General features: G+C 40.9%; 1 protein-coding gene across 1 annotated transcript in view; it reads right to left on the reverse strand.

Annotated features, from left to right (window-relative positions):
* Positions 1-219: 219 nt before the first annotated feature.
* The window catches only part of CRTAP (cartilage associated protein), a gene marked incomplete at its 5' end in the record, with an annotated part of 18,441 nt that continues 252 nt past the window's right edge, over positions 220-18,408 (reverse strand). Inside the window, 6 exons of the mRNA XM_010080161.1 lie at positions 220-634; positions 10,329-10,412; positions 12,277-12,422; positions 13,308-13,436; positions 14,221-14,392; positions 15,012-15,161. Of these exons, the coding sequence (XP_010078463.1) occupies positions 575-634; positions 10,329-10,412; positions 12,277-12,422; positions 13,308-13,436; positions 14,221-14,392; positions 15,012-15,161 (741 nt within the window). The remainder of the gene's footprint in view (positions 635-10,328; positions 10,413-12,276; positions 12,423-13,307; positions 13,437-14,220; positions 14,393-15,011; positions 15,162-18,408) is intronic.

Here is an 18,408-nt window from a genome sequence, read left to right on the forward strand (position 1 = left end):
ACACTGCTTACAGAATTCTTTAAGCAATTTTTACAAAAGCTCTAGTTGTGCTTTGTTAATCATCTTACTTCAGCTATTTAAATGTATCTTAACATCTTTCAGGAGCACTGGGATTCAGTATCACTTTATCCATCATCACAGAAAAAGACATACATAAATAATACAATACATAGAAAGTCTAGAGGAACTGTTATGTCTTCTGTGGTTCATAATTGAAAAAAGTTCTTTGGAATTTAGCTGTACTGTTAGTAGAACAGCACTGAAATGAGCGACCTTAGTGATAGCCCAGATAATACAAACAGTCTGCTTTGTTGTGTTTGTGTAAAAAAAAAGAAAGCTCAAGAGGAAAACCCAAAAGCACCAATTCTGTAAATGCACAGGCAAAAGCCATGCTCACCGAAGAGTCCGTGCAGCATGGAAGTGACCTTTCAGGAGTGGATCTTGTGACACAAGGTGTAGCTTAAACGGGCAGCTTTGAGGTATATCTAACTGGAACTACAGGTGACCAAAAACAATAGTAAGGAGCAATAGTGAGTTTTCACTTTTGTAAAATACTTCGTGGTGATTTCACTCATCAGGATTCCTTCTTTTCCTCTACTTCTAACAGCTCATCAAGGAATTCCACAACTTCACCCTAGAAAGGATTAAATGTAACAGAAACAAGTTAACTCTGTACTGAAAAATCAGTGGAAAATTTTAACCATTTTAATCAAAACATAAACTGTTATAATAGGTGTCTACACATTTTTTAACATCCTTCTTAAAGAAGCTAGCACAACAAACCTATAAAATGCACGTAAATGGCCCACACAGGGGTAGCACTGGTACTTGCAGTGACATACAAACCAGGAAGACCTCTACTTCACAGTAAATCCTCTCGTACTTTTCCAAGTATTTAAATAGAGAATTAAATTCTCAAACTTAGAAAGTAGAGACATAAGTGTTTAAAGCACCTGTTAAATTAGGAAATTGTTAAAATACCACAAAACATTAAGGAATTTTAAAAAGCTTCAAAATTCAAAGCAGAAGTGTTTTTCAGAATCATAACTTTGTGTCTGTCTGCTCAAACCATTTATGTCCTCTGTTACAGCCTTTAACACACACCTTCTTCATTTTCACCCCCAGATCTTCACATGCCATGCTTCAATGCAGCAAAAATGTAAAGAACCAGAGATACTCAAATGTTTTCCATACTGGAAACAAATAACATTGCATTTAGATTCAGACCAGAAAATATTATATTTACAGGTTCTAAAAAGGTCTTGAGGTGCCATTTAGGTTTTTTCAAAAGCAAATGTCACTTTCTGATAGAAGAATACTCTGCTGGAAAATCTGATCAGCTCTTACTCATTCTCATATTTAAAATAATGAGAGTTTATAACTGTTATGCTGAAACAAGTCATCCTTGCTTGGATGATAATTTTCCCTCTTCCCTTCAGCCCCCATTCCAAGTCTTTGTGAACTGTATTAAGCTTCAGAGTCTGCTCAATGAAGAATGCAAACAGTATTTTACAATCCTAATTAAATTTTAAGCACATTTTTGTCTAGAAAGGTATTCCTTAGGAAGACAGCATCTTCCAGACACATACAGTTTGAGGCTCAAAATTTTAGAGTTTTCTGTTCTGGTGAGGAAAGGGCATTAAAACCTCTGTCAGTGAAAACAATAAGAAGAAATGTTGAATTTTTGTCTATTTTGAATACAACAATTGTATTAGGGATATGGTGATTAAAAATATTAACATCACATTTTTCAGAAGTGTGATTAGCAAGGAGAGAAATAATGAGAAGCAAGCAAACAAAAACAAAAGTGGGAGGAAAGCTGGCTGAAATAACTGCTGCTCTTGTTCCCTGCTCACAGTTCCATCTTAAAAGACTGCTGAGTTTTTGCAACTGTGAAGTGGTTTTAGCAAGTCCTGAAGGATGGGAATTTATTTTGCTTTGAATTTGTTCAAAACATCTAAGTATCCAATTCAATAAAAGCATAAGGAAAAAAAAAAAACCACTAGCGCTTTCATATTCCCTACTTGTCTTCCTGGTTGCAGGAAGTCTGGCAATTGGAAAATCAGGAATTCAACATTTCTGCACGTTTCCTTTGTTAGAAGTATTTTGATTGCCTGAGGAGCCCAACCGTGGGAGGAACTCAATACCACTTCACAAATGCACATGAAGAAAACAGCCACGAGGTCCAACAGTCACTATGCAAGCAGTTGGGAGATACAGAAGCACAGAGAGAGGACTTCGGGTCAAGTTTTCTAGCACAGCTCCTAGAAGTGTGGGCAGAAAAATCTGGGTGTCTCTGAAAGGAACTATGAGATTGGGTATACAGGTGTCTGATGCAGGGGTCCCAGATCTAATTCAGACTGATTCTTCTACAGCTCAGGATCATAGTTTAATAAAAGAACAACATGTATTAGAAAGGAATCCTCTCTTTGGTCTACCTGCAAAGACAACCCTCCAAAGGTAAGAGCCTGAGAGGAAGGGTGAAAGGCATCAACATGGGACTGGATGACCCAGAATTAAGCATCAGGAAGGCAAGGGGGTTTCAATATTGTGCCTTTGGCAACTCAACCATATGGGAACTTAATTCCTATTACTCTCACGCTCATTAGTAAGGTAGGATATTTCAGAAGACACAGGAGATCCAGACAGAATTCAGGTTTTTTTCTCCTAGTATGTTTCCAAATCCAGAAACACGTAAGAAACCCAAGTTTTAAACGGAAAAGGATGTTTAAAAGCAACAGTATTTGAGATAAATTTGACTGAAATCTGAAATCTCCAGTGCCTGTAATTATCTCTAAAAGAAGGTACGACAAAGCTTTTGTGGTCTATTGAGAAGTACTGTGTAGAAAGAGAGGTTGAAATATGGCAAAAATATGAAAACAGTTGCCAAAAATACATATATACAGAAAATGTGCTGCAATGCAATGGAATAATTGGTTATTTGGTATGTTGGTTATCTTTGAAAACATAAAACCCTCCACATTACAGTTAAAGACAAAGAAAACCTGTAGTTAAAATATTTTTGCCTGCGCCTTCTCAGTCAGAATGTAAAACATCTGCTAGGTGTCCATACTGTGGTTGGCATCCTAATGAAAAGGCGATAATGCTATGTCAGAAGAGCTGCTCACATTGTCACAATAGTGGCTACGACCAGGTGGATTACTGTCCTTGCCCCATTATCCTGCACCAGGCATTCTGCAGGACTGAAGCAAATATTTCACAGGTGTTCATTCCAGGGAAAAAGCCTCCTGCCCGCTGCTATCTGATAATTTCATGCTGGCCTGCAGACCCGAATTCTGGAAATGGTTCTCTGATATGATTTAAGCAGTCAGTGTGACAGAGTTCCTCCTGTTACCTGGTATGCTCTGTGGTTCCTATCTACCTTAACAGGAAAGACAGCAAAATTTACATGCAAAGTCACTTCCAAACCGTAGTTCTTTCTGCTGCCAGCTACTGCAGGGGACAACAGCCACCCAGCTCTAACGCAGGTGACATAAATATGCTGCTCAGACACAGTGCCGATATAAATCAGAGTTGAGCAATGTATGCCCCACAGTGTGACGTTGCTGTCTGGCTGGTAGCTGGTAAATCATTATGTGAAGTCTGACTAAGCTCAGAGAAGAACAGGATTTGCCACCAGACCAGTACATGGCTGATAGGCAGCCAGCAACTGGAAAGTACACACACATGGACAGCTTGGTCAGCCACAGCGAAGCACATCCTCCTTAGCAAGCTGGCCCTTGGTCCACAGCCACTGCCTCCTGGTTGGTGTTAGAGGTCACGTACGTATCAGCTGGCACCCCATGACCTCCCTCCCAGTGCCACCAACCTCTTCCCTCTCCCAGTGCAGGGATGGTCAGCAGAAAATTCGGAGTGACAGCAAGGGAAATGATGGGACAGGTATAGCCTGAAATATGGGAGGCATGATATTGAACAGCAGCAGGGGAATGCTCCCCAACTGGTGTGAGCGGCAGGAAGAATCAGAGGAGCTCATCTGATCAGCTGGAGCCTCTAATTATCTATCAGATATGCAAACTGAGCACCCTCACTTCTGATTAACAACTGAACAGAGGGACAAACAGAAAGAACAGGTTTTGCACTGCAGTACAGAGTAAGTAATTCAAGAAGGCTTTAAAGAGAGTATGTGAGTAGGCAGATTATAATAAAAAATAATTTAAAAACAGAGTTCTTGGTCAATTCTGAACAAGATAACCCAGGCTAGTGAGATCATAGAATCATAGAATCATTAAGGTTGGAAAAGAACTCAAGGATCATCAAGTCCAACCGTCAACCCACACCACCCAACCCACTAACCCATGTCCCTAAGCACCACATCTACACGTTTCTTGAACACCTCCAGGGATGGTGACTCCACCACTTCCCTGGGCAGCCTGTTCCAATGCCTCATCACTCTTTCAGTGAGGAAATTTTTTCTAATATCCAGCCTAAACCTCCCCTGGCGCAACTTGAGGCCGTTTCCTGTTGTCCTATCACTTGTTACTTTAGAGAAGAGGCCAGCACCCACCTCACTACACCCTCCTTTCAGGTAGTTGTAGAGAGTGATGAGGTCTCCTCTCAGCCTCCTCTTCTCTAGACTAAACACCCCAGCTCCCTCAGCTGCTCCTCATCAGACCTGTGCTCCGGACCCTTCCCCAGCTTCGTTGCCCTTCTCTGGACCTGCTCCAGCCCCTCAATGTCCTTCTTGTGGTGAGGGGCCCAAAACTGAACACAGGATTCAAGGTGTGGATTGTGGGAAGGTTATTCTGCTCTTTGTCCCTGCCTGCCAGCTCAGGGAGTTGAATACAAATTGGTGCTCTATTATAACTGAAGCTAGAGCATTTGAAAAATAAGTCCTAAAAAGGAGAAAAATGCAGAACTCCTCACTTATTACCACAAGCCGAGTGTCCAAGACCAAGGTACACATTGGGCCAGGGATTGTTGCCGGCCGTTCCTTGTGCAATATTAAATGCCACATCCACGCATACAAAACTTCTTCTCTTAGAAGAAACATCTGTACTTTGGAGACTCCTAGGCAGCTATTAAAATAAAGAGCAAAGAGGAAAAGCTACCAATACATGGCTTAGTTATGGCCCACTTGAGACTGATGGTCCAGCACCAACTTTTCTTTCAACAGCAGCATTTAAAAACATGTAGCGGTTGTACTGCTCGCTGACAGACCCAGACGCTTTGCTGTTGGCTGCAAAGACTAAGCATTGCCTTCTGTGTAACAAATAGTAATCATTCATGGGTCCTTGCCTCCACCTACAATCTGTTCTGTCCCTTCTCAGTGTGGACTGGAAAAGTTCTGGGAAAAAAATAACTTTCTTGCAATAAGCCATACTTTCCATGCAGCTCTGCTGATGGCCTTTTCTGTAGGGACTCCATATGCACTGCTGTGGGATAGCCTGTTCTTCAGGGAAGTAACAGAGAATATTAAAATAACAGTGTTCTAGAATTAATTAAGATCTACTGAGAAATATTATTACGGACATGCTTTCATGTGTGATTATCAGTGAATGAATAAGAAACAGCCTTTATCCTAACTCATCCAACAAACTGAGCCTTACGAGACAATACACAGAGCAAGAATTGGCTGGATCTCTGTCTCCTTATAATCTATGACCTAGAAGGAAAATATTTATCCCACAAAATGTCCCTCGGGGTGTCCTTCACAGCAAAAAATTCAGATTTTGCCAAAAGTTGAAAGATCTTAATGACTGGAAACTTGTTCAACAGTGAGGGTAAGAGATTTGATTCCCTTATGTACTGGGTGTAGGTGGCAAGGTTGTGGTAGTGGGAGAGGTTGCAGGGCTGCCCTGTAGCCTTGGTAACTAATTTGAGTAACGAATGGGAGCAGCGACAAAGAGTAAGGTTCATGAAAACCAGCAGATTTTGTTCAAGGATGAACAAACATCTTGCAAGAGAGAAGGAGAAGGTTCGATATGGCTGACTGTGCTCTGTGGGCCTGATAAAACCTGCAAGTGCACACCACACAGCCCACCCGCCAGCCAGATTTGGGGAGGACGGGGAGGGTGATATTATTTTGGGATAACAGTAAGGTATGTGTCAATGAGTGGCTCAGCCTGAAAGGTTTATTCAGCCTTTGACCAAGAAAAAGTTCCTTGATCTAACCTTCAGTTAAAACACGCGAGTTCACTGGAACCACCTCAAAGCCCTCCCAGATCCTCCATGAGCAGTACAGACCAGGCTGGGCATTCCTCGCATTCTAGCAGGGGGAAAAAAACCCCCTCAATTCTTTGTGCAGAAAAACTATTTGGCCATTAACTTGTTTATTTTTCAGATGCTTGGTCCACAGTGTGACCCACTGTCACATGCTTTTAGTGTATTTTTTTTTTTAATATTAAAAGAGCTTAGTTGTTCTTTACATGTATATTAACTTATTTTCTCAAATATTTTTCCATTTCATTTTTTAATGATATATTCTGAATGTGTAACTGTTCTCATATGCTATGGGAGATTGCAGTACACTGCAGTTATTACAGTAGTATTTTACAGTAATCTAATAAATGTGCTTTCCTCTTAACATTTTTAGAATGCCTATAAAACATGAGTCAACCCAGTTTCAGAGCAACTTCAACGCTGCTCCCATTGCACTGAAAACAGAAGCCTTCTACTGGCTTTGTTTCTGAGCTCTGCTTATGCTCTCTTGGCTGCTTTATGCTGCACCCAGAAGCTTAAGAAAACCTGGGCAGGTAAAAATTCCTCCTAATATCAGTACCTGTAACTTGGGGACATCCTGCCATTTAAGCCCAGCCATGCTTACAGCTTGCCATGGCAGGTGGCTGAAATGGAAGGAGGAACACCTTTGACCAAGATACACATCCAATGGTAAAAATGTATGAGGGGAAAGCAGAAAGCTTCTGGAGGGCCAGCCACATGGGTAGCATCTCCACTAGGAAATGATGATGAAAAAAATCACTCTTCTTTTTTCTTTAAAGAAGTATATGTCGAACAGGGACTATAAGAATGGCAATTAGCTGCCAGCTCTCTCTGAAACAGCTGCCACCAGCTCTTCCCAGTATAGCAGTGCTGTTGTAGCTGTGTTGGTCTGAGGTCACAGGCAGGGTAGGGTTTATAGGTCAGCATTTACAGCTTGCTGGTATGAGTAAACTTGTAGAAATCATTTGAACATATGCAGAAAGTGAGTTAATAAAGCTGAAAATATGTTGTTAGTAATTCCTGAACAGAAAAATAGGCTGACTTCAGATCATTACTTGCTATCAGTAGTCCACTGGGCCCTCGCGCTTTGGTGCTATTCCATATCTTCTCCTTCCACCAGTCGTGTTAGTTCAATACATATTGCCCTTTGCATCACACTTAGCATCTGAGCATTTGAATTTCAGCTGCTATACAACTGGACACACACATTATATACAAATAAAAAGAATAAGATGCCAAAAAAGCAGGTCAAAGTTTCCAACAGTTTTTCACCTACTGATTAAGTACTGAAATGAAAATCACATTGTAGGATCATCCTAGCCAAATACTTGTGGTTCTTCTGTAATTTAGAACAGCTAAGTCGCTATCCCTGAAAATAAATTCCTCAGGAACATGGAATTTTTGGACCAGAAACATGTCTCATATAATTAGCGTAATGCTGAAGTTATATCTACACTAGCTGCGTATCTGGCTCCTAACAGCATTTCAGTTTGGTATTTAAATCTGCACAATACTAGGAGTTATATCCATTATAGCCTTTATGCATTACACATTTGAACAGGAGTCAAGAAGCTTGACTATCCATGGCCAACTAAGATGACATCACTGTGTAATGTTCTTTTAACTTCACTGTGGAAAACTGTAAGGATATTTAATAATAATTACTTTTAAGAAAAGTAATTTATAGCTGGTTGGCACTAGTATTCTCTGTCACCTCTACTGTGTTTAATGCTTGAACTTGAGTTTTTAATTTCCTTGTGGAAAAACATTAAGAGAGTAACACGAACAAGACAGTATTTCTTGTAGTGACATATGCAAAAATCATTACTGCATGTTGCAGCCTCTGCGATTACTGAAATGTATTACTGGGAGAAACCACATGTTCTCACTCGCTTTGCTAATGGGATTTAAAAAGACACATGGATGATCTGGGATACAGGAGCACTGAGAAGTCTGAATAAAGTAAGATTCTCTACTTGGGAATAACAACATATTCACATAGGAAGAAATCCTGTTGCCACATCAATCTTTTTGCTTCGCTCAAGGAAAGATAGTTATTTTTTTTCCACAGATTATTTTATGACCTTGTTGGCCCACAAGGAACTTCACAGTGAGCAAACATGGACCACAGAAACTCACAAAAGGCGTGGCCTATGGCCCAAGAAGCACATGGTTTAAGTAAAAAGAGTGCACTCAAAAGAGAGGTTGCCTCCATCCTTAAACATAATTTTTAATAAAGCTTTTACTGTAACACTTTATCTGGGTTTTTCATCAGTTTCTATAGAATAAACTTTTCTATCCATGCCAGGAAAAATATTAAAAAATATTCACCTTACACTACCACGTCCTGCCCATAGAGCAGAAACCGCAAGGTGGCCATTTTACCTCGGTGCTATTCCTGCTCTGCCTGGACTCCCTGGAAGGCTCCTGCAGCCAAAGAGAACTTCTGGTAGCCAGGGATTTATGAGTTCACTACCAAATACCAGAGCCAAGCCAGAGGCATGGACAGGCTCCATCCCTCCCAGGTTCTTCAGCCCTACCAAGGGAGGGCACTCCAGTTGTCCAGCTTTTCCCCAGGAGAGGAGAATGATACCTTTCCTAATACAACAAGAGTGTGGGGTGGGGATATCTGGGGCAGTAATTTTGGTTGTATAACCCAAACATGTAATCCAGTGTGATGGGACTTCCTTGACACTTCCCCAAAAGTTTAATTGATGTTTCCACTGTACTTCCCTCCTGCATATTGCAAGGTCACTTATAATTGCTTTGCTGAAATGGGCTACAGGAATGCATGCCAGCAAATGAATGCTTGTTTATTCTATACACAGTGCTTGAGGCTGAAGATTGTTTCTGTAATCCCTTCCTGTAACAACATACGGGGAAGCCCTCACAATGAACTGCTTCTCTCCTTCCTTAATTACTCATCCCCATGTTTTGAAGCAGCAGATGTGAAAGAGGAAAAAATGACAAATTAAGTCTATGTCTGACATAAGAAAACATTATGGGCAAAGCACAAACCAACAAGGGAATATAAAAAAGTGTTCAGGTATTTCACACCCTAATGGAAATCCATACAGACTAGTCCTCATCTAAGCTTAACCTTATAACAAGCTTGTTAAACTGTCTTTCACAGAGTTTTATCACAATGGAAAGTCTTCCTAAAGTCTGGTAACCCTGCAATGGAATTTTACATATCGAGTTGCTTTCAGGTCACTACCATACCGAAGGCAGCGCAGGCATGTCATTACTTCTCCACTATAAAACATTATCTCTCCCTACGTGCTGGATAACAGAGAAATTGCAAAGGTGATTTTATTTTTTAACATAAACCACCTTTCTCTTTTCTAACTAAAGAAGACCTCAGCAGTGGTCATTACAAGTACTCAGCCCGATGCCATAACTGAACATAGCTCTTTGCCAATGCCAGCAACGAACTACTCCATCATTTGAAGAGTTTTTAAACCTGTAAATGAAAGGTTCCAAAAGCAAAGCAAAATAAAAGGCAATCCAAAGGCTCCATGATTTATACTTTAATTTCAGTTGTGGGAGACAAAGAAATGCCCTTTCAACAATTTAGCTACTTTTCTTGCACAAAAAAAAATCTTTATGTATTTACAATCTAATAGTAGTCATTACAGGTTATTTGGCCATGAATTCCAAACATTTAAGAAGCAAGACTGGGTGACCAAAGTGTTACTGTGCAGAAAAAAATAACAGATAACAAGACTTCCTTTTGAAAAAAAAAATACAATTCAGGTGGTTACTTCTGGACAAAATTATAAGGATCTTTAATTCAAACAACATTTCAGAAAAAAGAACCTGAAAAACATTTGGTCTAAATACATATATATACTACTCCTCTGCCCCCTGGTGTTATAGATTGCAAAGCGGATTTCTTTTGTGGGCTGAGTGCATTATATTGACCCTTGTGTTAGTACCGTCCCATATTTTTTTAAATGGTACATGATGTTCTTTGGGTTTGTGTCTCATATTCCATTTACAAAAGAAAAAAATTATGATAAATTGTTCATGGTTACAAGAAGATTTTTCCCTATTAGCTAAATCCTGGAATTCCATCTGTGTACCATCTTCACTTTAAGGTGATTGCTGGTTTTTTTTGACCACAATTTATTTTCTAGAAAACTCACCTCATCATCATCCATCAGATGTTCCTTTGCAAATTCATACATTTCCAACTGGAGTGTGGTTATGTTGTGGTATCGAACTGCCTCCTAATCAAAAAATCACAAAATTTCTATATTAATTTAGGGTAGCAAGACGGGGGAGTGTCATCTCATGTCACCTGCAATTATTCCAGTGAGGTCTGACCCAGACTTAGTAGAAGGTAGATCCCGGAGCGAGGGTTATAAGGTCTGAGAAAGCAAACAGCAGAACAGCAAGCAGCATATCCGATGTCTTCTGTGGATCTTTCTAAGCACCGGCTCCATCGGTGTGAGAAGAACAAAGCGCTCTCCTCTTTCTCATGTTTCAAAGCATTGGCGAGTCTGCGAGTAAGGAAGGAGGCTGCCAGAGCTAAGCAGCAGCCGGTGCCTGCATTCCAGCGGGCTCTGGATGCGAGAAAGCCTCTGTCTCCCTGTGTGCTGGCGTAGGGCGGCAGGCAGTTCTGGGAAAAAGAGACGCTAAGCTCTTTTTCATGATAATGACTCACCACCCCAGCCCGAGTCTGGGGTAGGGCAATTCTGCAAGGTCACCTACCCACCTGTCCCTCCTCGCTTCCCCGGCTGTTTGCCCGGACAGCACAGTGTAGCTCAGCCACTTACTCTCACATTTGTGAATACCAACAGTAATCTACTTTGATTATCCCATTTAACCCTTTTTGAGGAGGAAAACAGGAGACTTCCTCTTTCACAAGAACATCTAAAACTTAGCACCAGAGCCAAATGCTGCTGTCACCCCCTTCCACTTTGTGAAAATAAACCAGAGGCATTATGGTTTTCATGGAAAGTGATTAGGACAGCAAACAAGTTCTTTTCAGAGTTACATGGATCAAAGCAGAAGAAAATACAGCTGTATGCATTTCATATTTTGTATTTTAAAATTAAATTATCTGTAGTCCCCAGCTCCTGACAAGTTATCAATGAAACATTCAGAGTTCATGTGTAGGGCCTTTGTTCTGTCCTCTCTGCACATGTATGCCAAATCTGTCTGTGGTTTGCAGTTTTCTACTGTTGCTACCCCTCACTCCCACCACCGCCAAATATTGTCTCCAATAAGGCTATAAAGCACAGTTCTGTTCCCAAAAGCAGTGAGAAAGGAGTGGTCCCTTTCGGCTGTGAGCTCAGACTCGCTGCTGCTGCTGCCTGAAAGAACCAAATGCATGTTTGCTGTCTTCTGTCTCCGGGCAGGCCTGGCTTTCCAGCATGCAGATAAGCTGTGTTGCACATAACTCCACAGCTGTCCACAAATAAAAACTGCTTAACTCAAATGGAGTGGTATTTTTGACTTGAGCTGGCTGGTCTGGGAGGAAGGCAAGTATACCAACTGAGATAATTAGATGAAATATGGTCCTGAGCCCTTTCCTGTCCTCGTCTACCCAACTATGCTCTAAATGGAGTAAATGGAAAGCAAGTTTAGCTGGGGTTATCATATCCAGACACAACTCAATGCCCACGGAAGCTGAAAAAAAAGCAGGTGGGCAACTCATGTTGGCAAATAAGAAGTGATTATCAAAAGCCCAAATGTCACTGGAGTGATCTTTTCATCAGGAGATTTTAGGGGCCAGATGCTTTATTTATGGAGGTAGATAAAGGTATAAATATGCATAAGTGGCACACAAGTACCAGCATAAATTTTCTTGTCATCATATTATATTATATCCTATTAAATTAAAAATATATCATATTATAACCTATTGAATTAAAAAGTATATTAAAACAAAGGGAAGAACTGTAACGGCATTCACTGTCTACATTACACAGGACATCTCTCTGTACAACTTTCTATACGGTTGGAATAAAATAGTATGTGTTTAACTCCAGAACCAAAAGATAACCTCATTTCTCCCAACCATTGACCCACTGAGTTTCAGGGCAATATGTAAACATGTATATAAGGCATTTTAAGTAATTCACCTACCGATCTGGGCTGAAAATCCTCTTCTTTAAGTCCCCATTTGTCTTTGTGGTACTGATAATAGACCATGTTCTGTTTCATTACTTCATCTTTTTGGTCAAACAGAAGGTAACTAGCAGCACAAGAAGCTGCATTCTTCATGTCATTCACTAATTAACAAAAACAAAAAAAATCCAGATAAGGTAAATGAACAAATTCCTACTATTATCTAAGCTCTGAAAAACTCACATGGAAACAGGATGCATTTTCTAACTCCCCACCAGCTGCACAGAAAACAAAAATGCTTCTCAGAAAGGATATGCTATTTTTGTGTTGTGAAACAAGGAAGGCCATGATTCAAAAATGGGGACTGACTTTCTTCTGATGGTTTTCTATTAAAATCCTAACTAAATGTCCTTCCCAGGTATCCCAGTATGAGTGAGGTATCAGCCCACAACTTGGCGATCCCCACTGGGGAATGTTATATATGAGTTTCTTATAAAAGAATTCTTCAATACTTCAAGAATTGTTGTATCATTGAAACATCTAAAATACATACAATGAACATCGATCATTTGCATGAACGTTTATCATTTGTATGAAACTCTGAAAAGTGTAAGCAACTTGTGCTGGCAGTGGGTATCATAAAGAATGAAGGGCAGCAATGGATCAGATCACACTTACTCTGTAACTGCCTCATTTTTCCAACACCCAAGTGGAGACCAGTCACAATCACGCCTAATTTAAAACAGAGGGGCCGGTCCTGGGCAAAATCCAGCCCTCATGGGACTTATGTTCAGCAATTTATTTTGTCATGGACAATTTTATGAGCATGGGCTCTATACATGATGTTCATCTCCCATGTCTGTTAACTACAATTACACAGGGACAAAAAGACATCAGGCAGCTCAGACTTTCTGTCCCAGAACAGGTTAAAATGCAGATTCTGGAGGCCACTATTTACATTCTAAAGCATTATAACTAGAAAGAAAACATTATGAATGGAAACTGTCCCACATCATCCCGTTATTTAAGCACATTAAATCACTACTTACATTTATAATAAGCAAACTGCAAGTAATGGTACATGGTGGCCACAAATTTCTCAACAACAAAGCCTCCTATAATGGGCGTTAGATTACTCTCACACTGCACTTTGCATGCAAGGGCTTCAATATAATGATCTAGAAGGAAGAGAACAACACCACAGGATATGGACAGTGCACAGTGAATTGTTATAACCCCTCCCATTAGCTACCCATTAAAACTTGGCCTTATAATGCTCTTCTGGGTCTTGTGCATCTGGATCTTGCTGCTTGGAAGTACTGTGCATCTACAACTGAAGTACATATCAAGTACTGGTACTCAGCCCTTCTGTAAAAAACAGTTTGGTCTGGAATTGAAAGGTATCAAAGCTGAAATTCCAGGGAACTATGCAGTTATGTTTCACTGACACCTACAGGCAGTCTGTGGTGGTACGTTTTATACAGAGTGTTTTGGAGTATCGCATTATTTCCTAACTGTGAACTTAACAGTGCTTTTTTTAAAAAATTTTGAGAGCCTCTGCGATTTTGTTAAATTATTGCATGAATAAGGTCCATGCACTGCTGAGTACAACTGTGTCACAGAGAAATACAGCAGGTGGTTGCAAAATAAACCTCTAGAGATGGCCACATTTTGTGTCTGCAGCTTGGATGTTCTAAAAGAGAAGACAGACATGAATATGCTACTCACTACAGAACAACTTTCAGTCAGAAATGTTTAAGTTCCCAGATATCCCAGAATGAGTGAAGTGTCAGCCCACAGCTTCTGACAGTGCTCAGTTATGCTACTGGGAGAAAACTATGTTACTGGCACCATGTGCATTTCACACTGCAAACTGAGGAGCAGGACTTTGACAGCCAATCCCACCAATAAACTGAAATGCACTTTTGGGACACCTTTCCTTCCTGTTTCCTAACTACTCACCTGCAATGGAGAGATAGAAGTCTTTAAAATCTTTGATCTCTCGGGAGCCTTCACAGGTTGCTATACAGTCATCATAGGCTTTGAAGTAATCAGGAAGAGCCAGTTCCATGTCCGAGATAGACGTTCTCCAATTGTCGCCATTGTATGCTCTCACAGCCCTGACAAAGAGATTCTGACAAATTGGCAGGAATGAAAACCAGCAGTAACTGATCTATGGAAAGTTGTGTGTAAATTCAAAGACAGTAAATGATGTCTCGGCATTTTTTGGTTACTATATAAACTGTTATCCAATTAGTATGAGGACAACAAAAACAGATGGCTAATGGATTTTACCAGGTATTTACTAGAGTACGTAATTCCATTTCAGATTGACAGAAAAGCCTTCTGGGCAGAGGGGACAGTGTGATTCTAAAGAATAGGTCTTGAGAGAGATTTGCAATGGAATCTTAACACCAAATGCCCTAGTTATTTTAAGCTGCATCGCTACAACTTTGTGCATTAGAATAACTCTAATAACTCTAATAACTCTAATAACTCTAATGCTCCAGGAGTGATCTGCATGTAGTAGCAGTGACGATCTGCTGTGACATATGGAACAGTGAAAAGCAAGAGAGGTGAGAATACTGAATGTATCAAGGAGGCAGAAAAAAGATGATTGAGGAAGAGAGCGAGAGGGAAAGGAGAGTGGGAAGGGAGGGAGAACACGTAAGTAAATGAGATCCTTGAATCTCACACAGTAAGAGAAGTAATAGAACAGTTCCGAAAGATCAGACTCTGAATCAAAAGCATACCTCATAAGGTTTTGTCTCCAAGTCTTTAATATGCTCCTCAGCATCAGGTATGCTCTTATAGTAGGCCATATTTCTTTGCATCATTTCATCATCTGGATGCTTCAGAAGAAATGTGTGAGCTGCTGCAATAGCTTTTGGAAGGTTATTAGCCTAAACAGGGATAGAAAAAAGAGGAAAGAAGAAAAAAGGGTAATTGGAAAAAAACAACTTCAAAGTTTCCCAGTTTTTGTCAATGAACTTTCCTGCAGCCTCTATGCTCTGAAACTTACCTCTACTGAAACCACAATCTCAGCAGATACAAGGGTACAGTAAAACTGATATAATTCTTTGCAGTTTTACTACTAGATGCATCACTATGAACATTTTTTTTAAATTTTAAAAGTCTGTTATTGTTGCAGATAGCGTAGATGATGATTGTAAGCCCAAAAGACAACTTCTTTTTTTCCCTTCCCCCTCCTCTGTTCATAAAGCTGACAAGGCATGAACGTATACTGTTGTTCCTGTGTGGGATTAAGCTCACAGCAACTACTGATGCTAATCTGTGGCTGCTGGGCAGGAATCATCACAGACCATGTTTACATGGTGTTTACATAGCTTTTTTGCCTAGCAGCACAGAAGAAAATATTACAATTATGTATCTTCCTGATGGTGTTACAAAGTTAAAGCAAAGAGCAGGTACTTGCTCAACAATCATGTCCTAATGTACTATGTGATTGTATGTACCCAATTTTAAACCGACTTTAAACCCCATTAGAGATACTTTGTGAAGTACGTATTCTCATTCACAACTGCATGTGCCAAATACATATGTAGTTCTATGTGTATGCATTTATATATTTAATTTTATATATATTGCATTTTTATAAACTATATAGTATGTACACACATATTTAGGAAGAGTGAGAGAGAAAATAAAAGTCTTAAGTACTTGTGAAATGCTAAAATCTTCTCCCTTGTAAGCTAAGATCCAGATCAACCCATTCACAATATTGATGTGTAGGCGACAGAGTTCCACCTCACATTTGAAATAGCTTATGGAAGTGCACATATAAAACTGAGCAAGAATCACAAGTATGCATACACATGCACTCTTCTACTTGCATCCCTTAAAGGCACCCTTCCATTTCACAAAGAGGGAAGACTACACCAAAAACAAACTTCAGCCCTAACATGAGCTCTTGCTGCTGTGCTGCTGTTCAGTGTCCCAGCGCTGGAACTCTGCCAGCTGCCCTTCCCAGCTGTCCCAAACCTATGCGCTCCCAGCCAGCCCAGCCAGCACTAAATGCAAAGGGAAATCTCAGCTGCACTTTCGTCAAATGCCTGATTTCTCTTATGCCTTATGTTTTAACCCTGTTTGCTGGTAGGCTGATAGGTCTCACATTTTTGCTGAGTCCATAATTCCCTCTTGGTTTCAATTTTCACCACTAACAAAAAAAAAAAAAAAAAAAAAAAAAAAAAAAAAAAAAAAAAAAGAGAAACACATTCCTAAGGAAACTCAGTGGCTGCGAGGAAGCTCCCTCCAGAGGAGCCAAGCAGCAGCACAGAAACATCTACTCCCACTATCTAAGACGTGGCAGAATTTCAGTGTTGAACCCACCTGAATAAACACACGGTCACTTTTAAAAACGACATAAAGCATTTCCCTCTGCCTTCTTCCTATATTATAGATGCTGTTGGCAGGGTGGGGGAGGTGGGGGAAGTGACATTCCTTTCTTCAGAAACCCACCAGCCAGGAGAAAGTGCTTTGTACATCGCAGTTTGCAGCGGTCTGCACCTCGAGAAAGCCCATGCAGAACTCCCCATGTGAGTGAGAAGCGCTCAGAGCTGGACTACAATCTAATAAGAAAGATGATAGAAACAACTGACACTAAAGGCAAAACCGCCCAACTGCACCCCAGAAACCTACTGCAAAAGGGACTGAAAAATAAAGCGGGGGGGAATTTCTACAACTTCCTCTCCCATTCCCAGGGGCCAATTACTGAACTGTATCAGAAACAGTAAGTAGGAATGATTTTTGTGGTGATCCATACATTGCAAACTTGGCATGTACCACAGGGGGGAATGAATAGTTAAAGTAAACAAGAGAAGAAATGGACACATCTGTGGTGATCTCCTGTTGGTATTCATATATGGCTTTGAGAATGTGCGGAGTGCCTGCCTGCTCTGTCATTCCTGAGGAGTGTTCCCTGATCGATACCTTCTATTCTGTGTGTGCAGAGGCTTTAATGTATACAGGCAAGTTCTTTTGTATGGTCTTAGGGGTGGCTTGAAGTGTACAGAATTAAGCAGTGTGGTGCTGTGGGCGTGGATACTGTTCCTGTTTGATGAGAACACACTTCCTTGCATCTGTTTGTGTAGTTTGGGAAAAACATTTAACAGTTTCATGAGAAAACTACACTCCTACAAATAAAGAAACAGCAACAGTTAGGAAGATGTGTGTTTTTGAGCATCAATTTCACAAAAGTGCAGAAGCATACAACCCTATCTAATGTATACTGGGAGTGAATCCCTAAAAGAGGAAACAACCTAACCAAGGAATTCAGCTTGTTTTCTCTCCTCACAGATGTCCCACTTATTTGACATGCGAGTAATTGCAGTATGTGAGGGGATGGCATGAGGGACAAACCTCGATTTAGAGAAGAAAAGATGCAGATGAGAAGGGAGAAAATGGTCAATTAGATCCTGCACAGAAGGACGACAAGAAGCTAGAAGAAGGGGATGCAATCTATCAAAAGAGGTGTGTGTCCTCAGTCTTGGCTGACCCAAGAGCAAAAAGTCAGTACCATTCCAGGGCCAGTATTGGTGTCACATTTCAGCAGTCAATTCTCGCTTTATTCCTTTCTGTAGCTGTAACAAAACTGGAGTTTTGCAGGCGTCAGGCTTTCTGCGAGTCCCAAGCCGGGAGCTGCTGCACTTGAAAGAACTGGACCAGAAGAGAGCAAGTGAGGAAGATGGACACGCTGAGGGAGAGACACAGTGAAGAGCGCTTGCAACAGCAGAGCAGTGGCCCGAAGGGTCTGAAAAAGGTTTCAGAGTAGGTTAGAGGAAAGTAAGGTGGAGGGAAAAAAAAGGGGAAGGAATGGGACACGGAGGCAGGGTCCAGTGGCTGGGGGTTTGGGGAAAAACTGGAGGGGCTAATCTAGGAGATGTGCTGGATGAGTTGTAGAAAAACTGATGAAGAGCAAGCTGGATGGGGCTCCATGGGGGGGAAAGACAAGGCACAGGGTGGTCCCACAGTGGGTGGACGGGAGGACAGAGCTGAAAGACTTGTCAGAGAGAAGATGCTGAAGTGCAGGGTTGGCAGCCTGAGAGGGCAGGGACCACGGAGGGGGACAAATGGAGGTGGGGTGGATGCCCACTGCTGGCTAAACTGGTGTGGAGGAGGCGATGGGGAATG

Source organism: Pterocles gutturalis, unplaced genomic scaffold (assembly GCF_000699245.1).
Source record: "Pterocles gutturalis isolate BGI_N339 unplaced genomic scaffold, ASM69924v1 scaffold2719, whole genome shotgun sequence".
Classification (NCBI taxonomy): Eukaryota; Metazoa; Chordata; class Aves; order Pterocliformes; family Pteroclidae; genus Pterocles; species Pterocles gutturalis.